This window comes from Mauremys reevesii, linkage group 1, assembly GCF_016161935.1.
Source record: "Mauremys reevesii isolate NIE-2019 linkage group 1, ASM1616193v1, whole genome shotgun sequence".
Lineage (NCBI taxonomy): Eukaryota > Metazoa > Chordata > Testudines > Geoemydidae > Mauremys > Mauremys reevesii.
Window position 1 is genome coordinate 251,861,137 of NC_052623.1, and position 18,141 is coordinate 251,879,277.

Below are 18,141 nucleotides of genomic sequence, written 5' to 3' on the forward strand. Positions count from 1 at the left end.
ATTGGTATTTAGAAGACCTTGGGTCTGTGACTGACTCTACTGGGTAATCTTGGGCAAGGTTTTGAAATTCTCCAGCCTGTATTATACAGGAGGCCAGACTAAATGATCTGATGGTCCTGCTCGGCTTACATGTTTGGGATCTATGAAAGTCCCTGAAACCTTTCTGTACCTCAGTTCTCCTTCTGCAAAATGCTTACATTTAAAACACCAAATATAACGGACTCCTTGTGGGCAAGCCAGCAACCAAGAACTAGTCACTGAAATAATTCCACCAAGAATTTTGAGTAATAAAGAATTCTGAGAAAATCTTGATCTGCTCCTGGACGATATGCAAACAGGACGAGGTAAAATTCACCAAACAAACGATTCATTTGGAATGATTTGACTAGCTCTAATGACAATTTCCTTTTTGAAAAGGAGTTGAGTATCCCAGCCATTTTTGGGGCAGTATTAATCTAACCCCCCTTCTCATTTATTACTGATCCTTTGTTCTCTCTACCCAGGTCTCATGCTTTCACAGCAGGTGGCCCGTTTCAGTAGAACGAGTGCCTCAAGGAAACATACTGATCACATAATTTCCCACGTAGTTACGTGGGAAATTAATACTGGGAAATTCCTGATGTAATCTAATAGCCAAAGGCATAATGAAATCCAGTGCTTTGAGCTGAAACTAGAAAATTCAGACTATGTTAAGCAGGAGGACAGTCTAGATCAGTGGTTCTCAACCAAGGGCCTGAGGCCCACTGGAGGGCTGCGAGCTGGTTTCAGGGGGTCCGCCAAGCAGGGGCGGCATTAGACTTGCTGGGACCCTGGGTAGAAAGATGAAGCCCCACCGTATGGGGCTGAAGCTGGGGGCCTAAGTCCCACCACCCAGGGCTGACACCAAAGCCTGAGCAACTAAGCTTTGTGGGGCCCCTTATGGTGGGGGACCTTGGGAAATTGCCCTGATTGCTACCCCCTAATGCTGGTCCTGGCTTTTATATGCAGAAAATCAGTTGTTGTGGCACAGGTGGTCCATGGAGTTTTTGTAGCATGTTGGGGGGCGCCTCAGAAAGAAAAAGGTTGAGAACCCCGGTCTAGATTTATGATAGTTGACCCTTCTAGCCTCAAAGCCCATGAATCTATTTTAGCGCTCTCATGTGATTTAGCAGGCGAAAATAGGAAGGAGGAGCAGTTAGCTCTCTGGACCAACAGCAAGGGTTCCAGAGACTGCGGTTTGAGAACCTGTGGTCTAGTGTTGGTTTCCTACTGACCTTTCTATTCTCCCTATTCTCTCTGACCCTCTGGCTAGCAGGAACTCATTCTGCTTGTATAAGAACTAATTAATTATGCTCAGTAGTGCTGAAAAGCCTCTGTTGGTGGTTGGGGCCCCTCTCTGCTAGGCATTTACAGACACGTAGGAGGACATTGTGTAGGAAGAATTTGCAGTCTGTGCCCCCGATTCTGCAGTGAGACCCACATGAGGGAACACTTACAGCTGCCCAGAGTCCCAATGAAGTTGATGAGTCACATCACAGTTAAAATGTCTGTCCCCAAGGATCCAGGCAGGACAGGGGCTTAACTTGACACAAGACGCAACAAGACAGTGTGAGAAACAGGAAGACGGGTGAACATAACAGTGATAAGCTCCCATGGTTATAGAGGCTAACGATGAGCTCAAGCCTGGAAGGGGCTGAGCACTCCGGCCCTGACCCAGGGCGCACTTAGCTCCCTGAGGAGCTCCACTGACTTCAGAGCGACTGCTTGAGCGTAAGGTTAAATATGTGTCAGTGCTTTCCCTGATCCAGGGAGCACCACCCCTGGCAGGTTTGGGCCCTATGTGCCTAACATGCTGGCTCTGAAGCATTTATCTTTTTTAAACCTCTGTCTATTTCAATTTTTTTTAATAACCTCTGCCTAGTCGATTTTATTTTGTCAGACAGCTGCCTCTTTCTTTCCTTTATTTATTTTGCAAAAAGAACTTGTCTATGCATATTTTCCCCCTCTCTCGTTATTAGTTAATAACGCTGCCTGTGTCAGTTTCCTTCTGTTAACTTTTGCCTGTTTCTGGGTTGTTAGAAATGGCATTGATCTTTAGTACAAAAATCTGAGCTTAAGCTGTTCTATTACCCTAGGCCCCATCATGCACCATCCTCCCTCCAAACAGTGAGGTCGGCCTCTTTCCTTGTAGCCTGCCCACACCCCTCTCTGCCAGCTGCAGTGCACAGATCAGGGGAGAGATTCCAGAGGAGGGTACAGCAAAGGTGGCTTGGGGGAGAGGGGTTAGGGTGCCCTGGGGAAGCATCACCTAGTGGATGGAGAGAGGTCCGAGAGGGTGGCCAATCAGGAGGGAGTGGGAATCTGCAGAGTTTGTTTCAGAACATGCCTTGTGCTGACATCACTGCTAGGGACAAAGGGCTGTGAAGGAATTTGCTGTCTGAGCTACATGGATGAGGGAGGAGGGAAGCATGGGGCTTTGTACCCATGGTAAGGGAGGGATTTTGAATCCCCTTGCTTCAGCTGGGCCCCTCCCCACCACTCTGCTGATGCTGTCATTGCTTGGGGAACCTCACTGCTTCACAGCCAGGGGGGAGCATGGTTGGATCCAGCTAAATATTATTTGTTCCCCTTATTTATTTTCCCCGACAAGCCTTGAACTGACTCTGTACATTCTTGTTTGATTGTCACCTCCCCTGCCCCCTTTCCATTTCTGAGAAAGAGAGAGAATATTGGCGGATGTGTTTGTGTTTTGCCTCCTGCCTCACCCAGGAGGGCAGAGTGCTGGGGTGTGTGTGTGTGCAGAGATGATGTTTGTTTACATGATGTTCTGCTCTCTTCTGTGGATGCCTATGTCTAATAGTATCTCCAGGCATGTGTCTGTGTGGCCTCCTGATATCTGCTCCCATGTGCATTGGTAGGGGCTTGCGGGACGGCATACATCTATCTGTATCCAGTGAAATGAGCCCGGCTTGTGGCTGCACTGGAGCGGTACGTGCATTGCTACCTGATTGCACTGAGCCTCTGCTTGCTCTCTTGCTTTGCATCTCCAGGTTCTTCCCTGTCACCTGACAGGTATGCGCCGGTAGAGTAACGTTGCAAAGGGATGCTACTTGCTCCTCTTCCCTGGGTTTTGCGCCCTGCAGTCTAGATGGCTCTGGGCTGGCTTTCCTCTTCCAAGGGCCAGTTCCACAGCTCCCCATCTCTTCTTGTTTTTGGACCTGCGTGCGCTGTCCTAGTGGAATGATGTACAGCTGTGTTTATCTTGCTGCCCCCTCTCCACCGTCTCTCTTGAACCCCTCCAGTTTGTGGAACTGGGAATTAGTTCTGCTGGCCAGATCACTCAGCCTGTGGCTGCACCCCCATGCTGAGTTTGTCCACGGTGCTGACATCCAAAGAACAATTAGTTGTTTTTAATTCATCAAACAGTGGGAGGGGACCGAGCAAAGACAGGCTCTAGAACTCTGCCTCCTGGGCTATGTAAACAAGGGGCAGGGAGTGGATTCCCACCTCCTGTCTACAAGCAGCTGTGCTTTGCAGTTTCAAACAAAAACATATTTGCTTTCTTGTGGGGTTTAAAGGGTAAGTAAAGGAAACAGGCCCCTCTTTTGCTCAGCCCTGTGGTTGGAAAGTTCACAGAGGCACAGAGCCCTTATTGCTTTGCATACACTGTGAAATGTGTATCTTATAGAATGCAATGCTGTTAGAGCCGTGTTGGTCCCAGGATATTAGAGAGACAAGGTGGGTGAGGTAATATCTATTATTGGACCAACTTCTTGATCCAACATCATACAGAAAGTGAGTCACTGTGTTAGGCCTTTCTGAGAGGCAGCACAGGCTAGAGTGGAGGATGAAGCATGGGGCTGGGAGGCAGGAGCTTCCAAGCTTTGGTCCCATCTTTGATTTGCCTTAGGTTTTGGGGTACAATTTCAGACACCTATGACCTGGTTTTCAGAGAAGGAGGGGCAGGGAGTATGGTGCCCTGGCTGTGCCCTCTGCCACTGTCTGGCCAAGTTAAGGGTATGTCTGCGCAGTGAAGGAAAACCCTCAGCTGGCCCATGCCATGTAGGACTTCCAGGCTCTGGCCCACAACACTTTGGCACCTGAGGCAGGGAGCTCAAATGATGCCCCCGTGCCCCCTCGGTTGGGCCAAAACTTTGAAAGGTCTCAATTCTGCCTTGTTCCTGTTCTACTCCTCTCATGGTACTGCTCTGCTACCTACCCCAATAAAGGAGAACCAACAACTTTAAAATGCATTGTTCAAAAATTTTAAGTGACACTTAACTTTCAAATGCCTGAACAGCAAATGTAACCTTTCTTGTCTGCATAGTAAACACTGGCATTTTTATCCGTTTGAATAATCAAAGTGGTGCTTTCCCTGCCTTCTTGGTTGCAAAGATTTGAACTGCTTCCTGCTGAAGATCCACAGTATGGGCCAGCTCATGCTCTATTGAGATGGTTGCAAGGCCAACCAGCCTCTCCTGTGTTATTGTGGAGCGTAGATGTGTGTTTTTATTAACTTCAGCTTGGAAAAGCTGCGTTCTCCACTGGCAACTGTTACAGGAAGTGTTAGAAGTATGCGCAGAGCAACAAACGCTTTTGGAAAGAGGGTGGTCATCTTATTTGTGCACATATATTCCAGAAAAGCTTTTGGAGTTGATCCCTCTGAAATGTATCTTGAAAGGGCTTTCAGTTAATCACCTAAATCACTCGCATCAATATTGTGCATGTCATCATGTGTCAACACTGTCTCTAGTGCCCTGTATTGCTGGTGTAGGTCTTCTTCAGGTATAGTGAGGAGTTTTGGAATATCTTACAACATCCCAAATATACTGCTGTGTTACTTGAGCTGCATGAAATGTTCTTCAACTGACTGTATTGTGCAATCTAGTACCTAGTTAAAGAATTCAACTTTGAATTGTTGTTTGGGGTCTCTTATGGGATTATCCCGTGCCTCGTAATCAAAATGTTGTCTTCTTCGGTGACTCTTGTATTCCTGAATGGGTGAGAAAATAGCTTCAGTGTGAAGTTCCTCTGCCAACTTCTGTGCACTCTTCAGAACGTTTTGAAATCCCTCATCTGACCAGTAAGACTAGCTTTGACTTTGCTTTGTCCAGTTGTTCCATTGCTCCAGATATATCAAGGTCAACACCTTGGAGTCTCTTGCTTACAACATTTATTTCAAACAGTATGTCATGCCACAACACTAAGCCACACAGAAATTTGAAGTTATGTATGTTTCTGGTGATTCCATTTCCCACTGCCACTGTTCTCCCACGAACAATTTCTGTCATAGCATTATCCTCCATAATGGGAACTATGGCATCATCTATCTTCCCAATTTGGTGTTTGATAGGCTTTTTCACCTCCACTTGACTTTCCCATCATGTGGCACTCAGTGGTTTCAGTGTCAGAGAGGATGTTCCCAGATGTTGCATCAAAATTTGCCATCGATGAGTTGATGCAGAGAAAAATACATAGATGCTTTGAATTACATTAAAAAATTCAGCAGCCTCACTAGAAGCTGATGCTGCATCACTGACCACCAAGTTCAATGAATGAGAACTGCATGGGACAAAAAAAGCTTGAGGGTTTAACTCTCGGATCTGTGTCTGCACTCCTCTGTTCTTTCCTCTCATGTTGGCACCATTATTGTGGCCCTAACCTCTCATGTCAGCTATCGCAATTCCCGTATCTTCCAACTTTTTAAGAAGTACATTTGTCATACCAGCTCCTGTAGTATCATCAATGTCAATAAATTCTAGAAAATGCTCTCTGACAGTCACCATCACAGGGACATTTTCACTAGGTTGTTGCTGCTGTTACAAAACGTACCATTAAAGTCATTTGTACCATATGGCTGATGTCAGGTATGCAGTTCAGAATAACAGAGTAATATCTTGCTGACTTCAGATTTGCCACAATCTTCTGTTTGACTTTTGTTGCCAGTAACTGTATGATCTCATTTTGAATTGTGTTTCTAAGGTAGTGGTGTGTGTACATTTCTTGGGTGGTGACTCTTCTTAAATGCTCCTGGAGTACAGCATCAAACTCAGCCATCAGCTTCACAGTTTTAAGGCAGTTTCCATTGTTTGGCACATACAGCTGAACTGAAGTGTCATGCAGTGCTAGGTTTTGGGTAGCAAGCATTCTCACAATGGCAATGAGCCTTTTCAGAACATTTTGCCAGTAAAGAGAGACTGATGCAATCTTCTCTTGATGCTGATCATCTATGGTAGCTTTTAACCTTCGTCTCATCTCAAGCTCTTTCCACCTATGGCATGCTCTCTGGTGATTTGCTGCCTTCTCATGGCATGCCAGATTTCTAGCCAGATTTTTCCAGTCCTTTGTTCCTGTAGAAACCAATGTGGTTGGAACATTAGACTGGAGGAGTTTGCAACAAAAACAGTATGCAGCATTCTGGGTTTTTGAATACATAAGCCATGGCCTCTCCACTTTGTCACCATTGGGGATTTCATGCCAGTAATGTGTTGGATGGAAACTTCTATTTTCATTGTCTTTGAGGAACATGAAGTTTTTCACTTGCTGTGGCCCATGCAGTACAAGGCAGTCCCTCAGGCTACTGCTCAAGTGGGTCCACAGTCCTGGATCATCTAGACTTAAGAAACTAAACTCAGCAGCAGCTGTTTCTTGCACCCACACCACACTCTTTGACCTACACTTTTCTTCAGGAATGTGCATAGTTACATCCATTTGAGATGGAGATATGGATGCTGCAGTAGCTGCCAGGTCACCTGCACTCTGACTAACTGGAAGATCAGGCATCTCCTCACCCCTCACATCCTCACTGTGAACATTTGTGTCTATGCATCTCAGGAGAGCTCCTCCCTGCTTAGCTAGAAAAGCTTCCTTTGCTTGCTTTCTTTTTCTGAATGCTTCCCCAGAGGGGCGTTTTCTTTTTTCACTCATGACTGCTGTTCTGTGCAAGCTATAGTGGCTCTCAACACTCAGTTGAAGGGGACAAATAAGCAGGCTGTAAGAAGGGCCTGAGTGAGGGAAGATATCAGCGTCTTAAGGGCCTAATTGGCTTCTACTACTTCAGTTGAGGGCCTGTTCTCCTCAGGTGGGTTCAGGGAAGCAGCAGGAAACAGGAAGCTCCCTGAGAAGCTGGTGTTAATCAGTCCAGGCTCCTGGGGATGCTAGAGAGGTACATAAGAGGCTCCTCCTCCTCTCTCTCTCTGCAGCTCCTGCTGCTTTCTGTTATTCCCTCTCACCTTTTCTCTTGCCTGCCTGTTATTTCTCTTGTGCCCTCCTTCCTGCAGCACAGCACTCCACCATTTCTGTGCATCTAAAGCAGAGAGAATACATATGCTCCAAGAGCAGACACAATTTTCTACACTCTGGGTCCTAGTGGCACCTCCTCCTCCCCCAGTCTGGCACCTGAGGCAGCTGCCTCAGTTTGCCTCATGGTAAGGCCAGCCCTTGCTCTGGTACCCTCCCATCTCACAGGGTCCTAGACCCTGGGTTCCAGCCTGGGTTCCTGGCCAGGTTAAGGGTATGTCTACACAGAAGTGAAACAGCCCCACAGCCTGAGCCCTGTGAGCCCAAGTCAGCTGGCATGGGCCAGCTGTGGGTGTCTAGTTCCTGTGTAGACATACCCTTAACCTGGCCAGGCATGATGGGAAAAGTAAAGGGAAGGACCTTTTGAGAAGCTGCAGTAACTTATTCTGTGCCTTCCTCTCTCACCTTGGAGTGAGAGGGCAGCAGGGGAGAAATTGTGTGATTTCCCCCTCAGTTCTTCTACTCCTGGGTGTTGCGTTGCACACCACCCTTTGCTAAAGGCTGTGCCCAAAAGGTGCACTGTAGCCCTTAGGCTGTACACTCTTTGGGGCAGGGGCCGTGTTTTCCTATGTTTGTACAGTTGGCAGCACAATGGGGCCCTGAGCCTGAATAGGGCCTTTGAGCAGTGTGCTTAATATAAACAGTGTAAATATTAATTAACTCAGCACCTCTGGAAATCAGGCCCTAGGTGTCTCAAACACAGCTCCCCAAAATCAGAGGCCCTGCTTGTAAATTTGGACCCAGGAGACTTGTTCAGTGTCTCTCACTGAATCAGTGGCAGTCAGGAACAGAATCCAGGCCCAACTTCCATCCACCAGGCCATGCTGCAAAGCAGTGTGCACAGCCAGGTGCTCCAGTTCCTGCGGGCTGTTCTCTCTGCCCATGGCCTTTGCTCTGCACAATTGCGGGGCAAGCAGGTTTTTGTTCCCACAAATGTCTGGGGCAAGGTGAAATTCTGATTGTGAATGAAGAACAGAGATTCGTGGGGGAAATGATGCTGTTTGCTCTTCTCCTGTTTTTATGAAGTTTGTCATCCAGTTGGGACAGATGTGTCACGCGGCCAGTTAGTCTTGTGGCATGGTGGCAGCCAAATAGACCCTGTACAATCTTTCTAGCCCTCGGCACTTCAGCTGTCTGATGAGCATGCATACGAGCCACTACCATGTACAGGACAAGCTGAGGCCAGGTGGCAGCTGATGGTGTGCATCTCACTCTCCAGCTGCTGCTGTGAAGCCTTGGCTAGCTGCATTGCCAGCATCACAGGGCATGGGTAGCCTCTGGATGTCAGCAGCTTTCTGCAACAGAAAGAGCATCAAGGGAAAAGAGGCGAGAGGAAATTACGGGAGGAGAGTTCAGTAGAACAGATGAGCAAAGCAATTCTGCAGAGCGAGCTGGGAAGGTAGGGCCAGGGGACAGAGAGAAACGATAGTTGTATGGGAGGGGTAATGATGCTCAGTGTATCACCACATCTCTCATTTTGGTGGTCTAAACCCTGCATTGTAGCCCTGGGAGGGTGGGAGGTCGCTCTTGCACAAGGCATTTAGGGAGAGTAGGCATAGGGGTGCAGGCACTGTTCCTACTCTGGAATCCATGGGCAGGTGACGAAGATCTCTGCAAACATTTTCAAGGTGGCAACTTGGGAGGTAGGATGCTTCCAGCTTGTCCCTTCATTAAAAGCTTTACATCCTGCTATGATGGCTGATTTAAGATGACCCATTACTCCCAGGAGAATTTCTTTGAATGCCCCATATCTCCAGCTATGTCAATAAAGCAAGTTCACTAATTCAAAATAAATGTTTGCAGCTCAGGCAACCAGTGAAAGTGGTTTTGGATTGTGTTCTCGGGCCCCTCCCCAGAGTAGCTGGGTGCAGGGTTACTGGGCTTTCCCCTCGGTCACCACTGCCTCCTGTTGTTCACTTCTGACTAGGTCTTGTGGGGCCTAGTCCTCCAGCCGTCACTTAGAATTTCAGTCCCTTTGTGGGGTATCCAAATCCAGCTGTAGCTGGTCAGACCCCAAGCTGGTATCACCACAGTCCCTTTACCAGCAGCAAAGTCTTTCCAAAGAATCACACTCTTCTTTAGCTGAGTAGCAGGTCCCAGGGCTTCTCTCTGGGCTGCTCACTATAACAAACAAAATTAAACACTATAAAAACATCTCTCAACCCTCTATGGGCTTGAGCCTCTCCTCTCTCTTGGGCTCCTCTTCTGCTCCTTGTTCCTTGTGTGGATCACTGGCCCTGGAGCCTGGCCCCTTGTTCCAGGGGCATGTTAGAGCAGTTAGTTCCACTCCTGTGTCTCTGCGCTCCAGCCACAACCCAGCTCAACTGTTTCCCTCGGCAGCCAGCCCCTAACTGTTGGGCTTCCTCTCTTTTTAAGTCCTATACTCAGCAAAGATGTGGCAAAACAAGGCTAATTACACAGGGCTGGCTAGCCCCAGGATCTTGGCCTTTACGGATATGTGCACACTAACCAGAGGCTCTGATTCAGGTTTGAGCCCAAGCCACCCTTCTGTCCACACACAAATCAGTCTGACCTGGGTCAGCAAGTACTCAGGACCTGTGTCCTAGGACCTGGTGGGTCAGAGCCTGAGTCCCACTGTGACTTGAGTCCGAGCCCTGTCATTCTGCAGTGTGGATGCAGGGAAAGGCTCCAGCAGCAGGCTAAAAATAGCAGTGTAGACATGGGAGGCACTGCATGTAGATGTAGGAGGCACTGCTTGGTTGTGTGGAGATCCATGTAGGGTACATACTCTGAGGTTCTGGCATGTCTTTACTCTGCTTGTCTAAGCAGTGCCTCCCTGTCTACTCTGCTGTTTGTACTCATGCTAGGTGTGTGTGCAGTGCATGTACTCTACACATTACCATATGTGTAGACATAGCCATAGAGTTTAAGGCCAGAAGGGACCACTGGATCACCTAGTCTGACCTCCTGTATATCACAGGCCACCAACACCACCCAGCACCTGAACAACTGAAATTAGACCCAAGTTTTACAGCCCCACAAGAGCCTAGAGTATGATGTGCCATGGGCAGAGAATAGGAGGGACCAAGGTGCACCAGTGCCCAAGGCCCCTGCAATGGCAAGGAAATGATTAAGTGAGATGTACCCAGATAATCCTGGCAAGTGACTCGCACCCACATGCTGCAGAGGGAGGCAAAAACACTCCAAGGTCCCTGCCAATCTGACCTGGGGGAAAATTCCTTTCTGATTCCACATATGGCTTTCAGTTATAGACCCTGAGCATGTGAGCAAGAACCAGCCAGCCAAGCACCTGAGAGAGAGAATGCTCGGTGCCATTTCAGGGCCCTAGCTATATTCATTTTTAAAAGAAATTATATAGCTTAATATTTTCAGATTCTTATTCTATATTTTTAAGTATGTTAGAAAATGGTGAATGATATATTTTTCATTTACTAGTTAATTAACTTTTTGCTCATGATTTCTGTCATGCTACATTAGGATGGTAACTGGAATTTAATTACCGGTACATACACAAAACAGCATATACAATTTATTTTAATTAAGCAAAAAAACCTTAAATGTTTTGGATATATAAACTTCAGTGTTCTTTCATGAGCTGGAGAGTACGTTTCCATGGTGGATGAACTAAAAAATAGTCATAATTTGAGAATGGAGCCAATCAGTGTTCAGGTAGGGAGAAGCTATGAGAAATACAAGCATGAGCCCGTGGGCTCAGTGAAAGAGCCTGATGAGATACAGGATGATGTCTCCCGGAGTCACAGGCAGGGTCCCAACACTTGTGATGGCTTTACCAATCTCTTGAATCCACACATGGGTACTACACATGATCAAGCCCTTAATATAGTAAATGACCTATTGTGCCATATTTATACAGCTTGATCTCAAAAGTTAGATATTTCCCCCCGATTCTTTCTTTATCTAGAAAAGCATCTTTTAACGCAAAGTTTTTGATAGAGGTTCATGGATTCAGCATATTTATTTTGTATTTAAATATTTTAAGAGATTATAATATGTTTAGGCCTTAGCATCTTTTCTACTAAATTCAGATTTCATTTTAAACAGGTTTATTTTTAAAAAGAACAATTTCTTATAATTTAAATTAAAAAATCCAATTTAAATTAAAAAAAATCTGACTAAAATTAATTTTTGTTATCTGGTGAAAGGACATGACCAACTATCATAAAATTAATAAATGACAAGGAATTTTTGTCAGACATGCAGAAGGAATTTTTTGTTTGAAAAAATGTATTTCTCCCAAGACCTTGTGGGAGCGAGAACTCAGCAGTTGCAGGAGAGAGGGTTTTGTTTTTGTTTTGAAAGTAACTCCTGATCTGTGTAATCCAGCAAAAAATATTGTTCCCAGGATAGCTCTGGATCAGGTGTAGAGAGGCACCTTTCATGATGAACTAGAGGTGGTTTTACCTGTGGAAGAGATCTGGAGCACTTGGGACTATCACAAATGGAGGGAAGTCAGAGGGGACCTCATCATAGAACCATACACACCCTAAGAAGCCTGCTTGAGCAACAGCAGGAAGCTTCAGTGAGGCCGAGAAGACCTGTTTTCAAACCACAAATGGAATGTCCCCTGGCTCAAGAAACACATTTATCATTTTACAATGAGAATAAAGGTAGCTATAATCTGAGTTGGTGCTCACTCTGATTACATTGATTTACAGTAGATCCATATGTTTATAGATGATTATAGGATGGATTAATATTAACACTTATCTGTTTTGTGGACTACCGTATGGCCCTGAGGATGTCAAATGCAGGGCCGGCTCTAGGCCCCAGCATTCCAAGCATGTGCTTGGGGCGGCCCTTTGGCGGCGGAACTCCAGCTTTTTTGCTTGGGGCGGCAAAAATCCTGGAGCTGGCCCTGGTCAAATAGGCTACAGCTCTGTGCTGACTGGACCACAGGTTGAGAACCACCGGGCTAGGGCTAGGGCCTTGGGGGAATAGATGTATCCCCTGCTCATAGGCCAAGCTTAAGCTTTGTTTGCATTAGTTTCAACACAGTGTTTTGATTAAAGCATTAACTCTTGCTAGGGCAAGTCCGTCTTTCTCTAAGCACTTGCCCGAAGTGGCAGAGCTGCTCTCTCCACCCTTTGCACTTTGTAGCTGAAATGAAGCCCCTTGCTCAAGTGCTCAGTGATTGCTCCAGCTTTGTGAGGCTCTGTCTTGGGTGGGCACAGGTGAATGGATAGTGTCATATGTAGGTGGCACTGATCTCTATTATGCAATCAACAGTTTTGTTGGCTGGCTGGATTTTTAAAAAATACAACCAATATGGTGAGTTGGTGGGGTTCAAACTGAGCTCTGATGGTAACCAAATCTCTAACATTGGAAATTCAAAATAAAGCTATGGTCTTGCCTACATGGAGGCACTCAGGAAAATGAATCCAAATTAACTAAAGTTGTGAATTTAAAGTGGATTAGTTAAACCACATTAAAACCCATTAATTCAATTTATCTTAATTCACAAACTAAATTGAATTAAGGGCACTTTAATTCTGAATTTGGATGAACTTTCCTGATTTTCCCCATGTAGACAAGCTTTGACCTGATTAAACTGGGATCTGTTCACCTTAAATTGCCAAAAGACAATATCCTACACAATAGCAAGGGTGATTTATTTTTAACCCTCTGCATGCCTGTTATCTCCAGGCAAACTTCATTCTCTGTTCCCTCTGGCCTCACAGATCATAGACCTCTGACATAACACCCAATGAAATCACTGGGAGTCTTTCCACTGAGTTTGATGTAGGTTGGATTGAGAATTTTGGCTAGATCCCTTACAGAAGGGAAACAGTCTATGGAAGAAATCAAAAGAAAGTTTAACATAAGGGCTCTGCCTTTTCTACCATCCTTACAGATTTTGCTACTTTACGGTGATTGCAGGAAAAACATTTAATGCAGCCGCCTAATGAGCTAGAACAGATATCCCTCTAGAAAACAACAGGGAAAGGGATCACAGCATCCCGTTACAATACAAATTGACATGGGAATAAGAATAAAAAAAGACAAAACCAAACCACCAATGACAATTGAATCAAATCAACACTGACACACACAATAGCCTGGGAGAAAGAAATACAAACAGATGAACCAGAAGAGTTCTGGGAAAGAAACAATTCAACCACACTTTTGATCTGAATACCTACCCTGATATTCTACATTGGGCTTGCTTGCTGTTCATCGGAGAACTTGTACAAAAGAGAGAGAACAAAGTTATCCCTTTTGCAGGAGCAACTACAGAGAGAGGTGATTTGGGGCATATAGGATGGGCTTTCCCAAAAGTCAAAGTGTCGTGAGAGATGGTTCAGCTGTGCTCTCAGAAGATGCAGGAGGGGACCATCTTTCTTGTTGCCTGAGGGAGAAGGGTCTAATTCAAAGCCCATTGAAGTCAATGGGAGTCTTTCCATTGATTTTAATTGGCTTTGGATCAGGCCCTAAAACCAAGGCCCGGATTGCTTGTAGTTTATAGCACTTCTTGCAAGAGATAGGAGAGGTGTTGACATTCGTGTCTTGGCTACATTGTAATTTGGCTAATTACATTCTTCCTATTGAACTAGTCCTCATTGCCTCTCTCTTTGTAAATAACCCAGTGAACTCTCCTGCAGTGTTGTTAGCTAAGACTGACTTCCTTCTTCTTCCTATCCTGTTTTTCACTGCCTCCCTGAGTGCTAAAGGTGAAAGGTGGTATGAAATGGGCGGTGTTATCATTAATAATTGTTATTATTTCCTTCCTCATTAATGTCTTCTTTAGCTTGTCTCTACATCCAGCTGTAATGAAGCCTTTTGAAATAATGTGAATGTTATCGGTGATTGCATAGCGCTAGGCTTTTAGATTAAAGCTGGCATTGACAGACATATGATGTGACTTCCTTAGAACACTCAGACATGTCCTTGACATGTAGTTCAAATAGACCTCATGATCTCTGACAGGGACTAAAATCTCTCTCCTGTTTCCTCTTTTAGTAACTCTTTATTGTAACAGTTGCAAGTAACTTTTTTCATGAGTTTGTTTTTAAGGGTTTGAATCTTAATATCAAGCCTCAGAGCCAAGTAATACTATAATACATTGCCAGACTCTGTTTAGCATTGCCCTCGAGTGGATAGAATCAGAACTGCCACACTCTGTGTCATAGCTTCTAAACTGCTAACAGCACCTGGAGAACCTCCTTTAGCTCCAGTAGTTGGAGTCTCCTCTGTGGCATCTGATTTCCTCTCACTGTTTGGAGAGCTCTTATAGCCACAAAGTCTTGTAGGTTGCTCTAAGGGAAAAATCAGAATCCTTACAAGGTCCTTGGAATTCCCACACACGTGACTCTAAACACCAGTGGGTGCTTTGACCATACTCTAGAATGTAGGAGATCCTGTACATGGCAGCTCTAGAACCCAGCTGTATCTAGACATTCTAGAACATGCTTATCTGCATACCCCATGTTTAATTTTTCTCACTGTCACTGTTCATGCTGGTTAGGTCAGACCTTTGGCCTCTGGAACCCAGCTGTCTCTCCTCACTTTCTGGAATCTGTGTAGCTGCCTGCCATGTTGGCCTTTTTGCCTCCTCAGCTGTGTTTCTCTTCCTTGCAGGTGTGGATGGACGCAGGCACGCAGATCTTCTTCTCTTACGCCATTTGCCTGGGGTGCCTGACAGCCTTGGGTAGCTACAACAAGTACCACAACAACTGTTACAGGTAATCAGGATGAGATTCGATTGTTCAGGGACCCCCATTCCCACTGTATCCATGTTTCTCCCTGAATGCCATTGAACCCTTGCAGATAGCAGACAGCTTTGCCAAAGGAGACAGCTGACCAGGTTAAGTTTGAGGAAGTGCCTCATGCTCTCTTTCCTCTTGAGGCAGAAGAGCGCTCGTGCCAGTTGCTGCTTTACTTGAAAACCAATTTCTCCTGCCGTATTTCTGAAACCAAATCCTCCATGATCTGTCCTCAGGAGGAACTTCAGTAGTTTTCCAGCTGCTTCACAGGTGAGAGGTTCCCCCCGCCCCGCAGCTTGCTGCTTGCTCACGTCATAACCCTTTAAAAGCTCTGAGGCAGAATTCTGCTTACGGTGCCATTAAGCAGAAGCATTCTCCCTTTTACAAAGGCTTGTGAGTGGATTTTTCTCTAGGAGGGTGGTGAAGCACTGGAATGGGTTACCTAGGGAGGTGGTGGAATCTCCATCCTTAGAGATTTTTAAGGCTCGGCTTGACAAAGCCTTGGCTGGGATGATTTAGTTGGTTTTGGCCCTGCTTTGAGAAGGGGGTTGGACTAGATAACCTCCTAAGGTCTCTTCCAACCCTAATAGTCTACGATTCTATGATTTAGAACACATACAAATGATTTGCTGGTAGCATTTGATTTGAGTCTTTTCCCCCTGAAGCTCTGCCATTCCAGTCAATCCTCACCGTGCAATTCTCTTTGCTATTGCAGTCCTGGTCTCTCACAGAACTCTCACTAAACCTCACTCTTGTCCTACAGCAACCACGGGCACGCCAGTCCTGGAAACCACATTCAGTCTTGCCAATGCATCTGACTCCTAAAATGCAGCTTTCCCCCTGCTGTTCTAGTTAGCGCTGGGCTATCCTTGAACAGAAACTGGCAATCCTATTAAATTGTACCAAGTTGTCTGGTAGTCTTGTGAAGTGCGCAGGTGGGGAAGAATGTGAGAGCCAAGTCATTTTCACGTTAGATGCTTCCAGCATTTGGAACCGTGTCTCCAGTGGTGAAAGGCTCGTGCAGCCCCAGAATGCTACCCACTCACCAATCAGAACACCTTTTATCTTGATGTGATGTTTATCTGCCAGCACAGTATCCAGATGAATTGTACGAAATGGGAAGAACTGGGGTGTTGCATTTATATACAGACAAGTCCCTCGTACTCTGTCAGTTTAACTACTCTTTAAACTGGGATTTCTTGTCTTTAAATATATTAGAATTTGTTTGTTGTTATTGTGCCCCCTGTAGGTTTGCATGGTGCTTCTCTAAAAGCTAAAGATATGGGCGGTGCTGTGCCCTGAGGAGCTTACACTCTGGTGCCGCAGTCTCTTCTTCCCTTCAGATTAGGTTCAATGCCAGTTGTGGTGGCATGGACACCTGTCCAGTTCTCACTGGATTGAGAGCCCCCCATCTCATTTGAGGGGAAGAAGGATGGCAGAGGAAGGAACAAAGGATTTGTGTTTGAGGCATGGCACAGGAAGACCTGGGTTATTTTCCTGGCTCTGCTGCTGACCTACTGTGACACCTTGGTAACACAGGCAATCTATCTGTGTCTCCATTTCTCTACCTGCAAAATGGAGATAATAACAATTACCTACCTCACAGCAAGGTTGTAAAGAACTTTGATAGCCTCAGACGGAAAGTGCCTTTGAAGTAGAAAGTGGTGATGTTCCATTCAAGCCATTTAACCATCTAGTCATCAAATAGTAACAACATTCCTTTACTGCTGAGCTGTGCTAGATGAATAGCTCTTTATTTTGATGCCAGTCCTTCATACCATCCTCTTCCCTAGGTAGCTCTATTTCTCATGGATCTGTCCTACATTCTGCAAGCCTGAGGCTTACATAGGAATAAACAGTCAATTTTCAACATGGCAAAAAAACAACAGCAGGGTGCCCCATAGATCACCAAGACCAGTGTTGTTCCTTCTAATCACTAACGATTTGGAAAATGGGGTGGACAGTGAGACAGCAATAAGATGATTTAGGTCAGTTAAAACTAGAAAACGTCAGAGGGACCTAACCAAGCTAGGTGATTGGCCAACGTAATGGCAGATGCTGTTCAATGTTCAATGTTGACATATGCAAAGTAATTTATGTAGAAATGAATAATTTGCACTGCTCTCACCTTGTGCGTCCTAAATTAACTCTAAATTTTCTGGAAAAACAGCTGGGTGTTGTTGTGGATGGATCAATGAAGAGAATTACTCATTGTGCAGGGGGTCTGAGAAGCAAATGCAGCATTAGCTTTATAGCCTTATTGATGGATGGATTCATTAATATTATTAATCTGTTAGAGCATAGTGGTCAATATAGGTTCAGTCTCCAAAGGGCTACAATATCTCCAGAGGGCTATTATCATCAGTCCTATTAGAATCAGAGACCCTAGAAGCACACGAGAAACAATTGCAATTAATCACAAGTCCCTTTATTAACAAATCCACTCTGTAGATAAACCAATCCCACAAACACTGAAATACAATAGCAGATAGAGAGTGCAAAGTGTTTAGCCCTTTGACTGGCATCACATCTCCTGCTGGCAAACCCTGGAGTGTCAGTTGTCATCTTCATCACCATCATAGTCACCTGGTGTCATCCTGGCATCTTCCCATGCGTGTCCTCCCCATCCCAAATCCCCTGCCCTCAGTGCACAGGCCAGTCAACACCCATTTATCCTGAGTTATGCTTACGTCTACTAAGGCCCATATATATGCAGGGATTCAATCCCTTTTTCATACTTCCACATCCCACTAATTTAGGGATGCCCAATTTTCTATAGGCTATTTCCTTAGTTCCCTTTATTTTCATTAACATCTATGTTAATAAGTTACTATAGCAACTTAAGGTTATTAGAGAATCCCACAAAATGTCACTGTTGGCCTTGTGTCATTAAACTTACACACCTGTAGGCCCTGTGTTAAAACATTAACTAATACTTACATTTCACCTCTATATCCTAAATATACTTAATGTCTTGAATTCTTGGCTACAAATTATATAAAAAAGGATATAGATAATAATACTGAATATATTAAATGCCATAAATTAATAGAAATCAATGGTATGGCCTTTCCTGGAATGTAGTGTTCAGTTCTGGTCTCGTCATCTCTAAAAGACAGAACAGAAACCTAGCAGTTCAGAGACAGTGAGAATGACTAGA

At 45.2% G+C, this 18,141-nt stretch overlaps 1 protein-coding gene across 3 annotated transcripts in view; it reads left to right on the forward strand.

The window, feature by feature from the left end:
* Positions 1-18,141, forward strand: part of SLC6A13 (solute carrier family 6 member 13) — a 60,508-nt gene that overhangs the window by 32,348 nt on the left and 10,019 nt on the right. For all 3 annotated transcript variants that reach the window (XM_039520002.1, XM_039520003.1, XM_039520004.1), the window contains one exon: positions 14,857-14,960. In XM_039520002.1, coding sequence (XP_039375936.1) covers positions 14,857-14,960 — 104 coding nt within the window. The remainder of the gene's footprint in view (positions 1-14,856; positions 14,961-18,141) is intronic.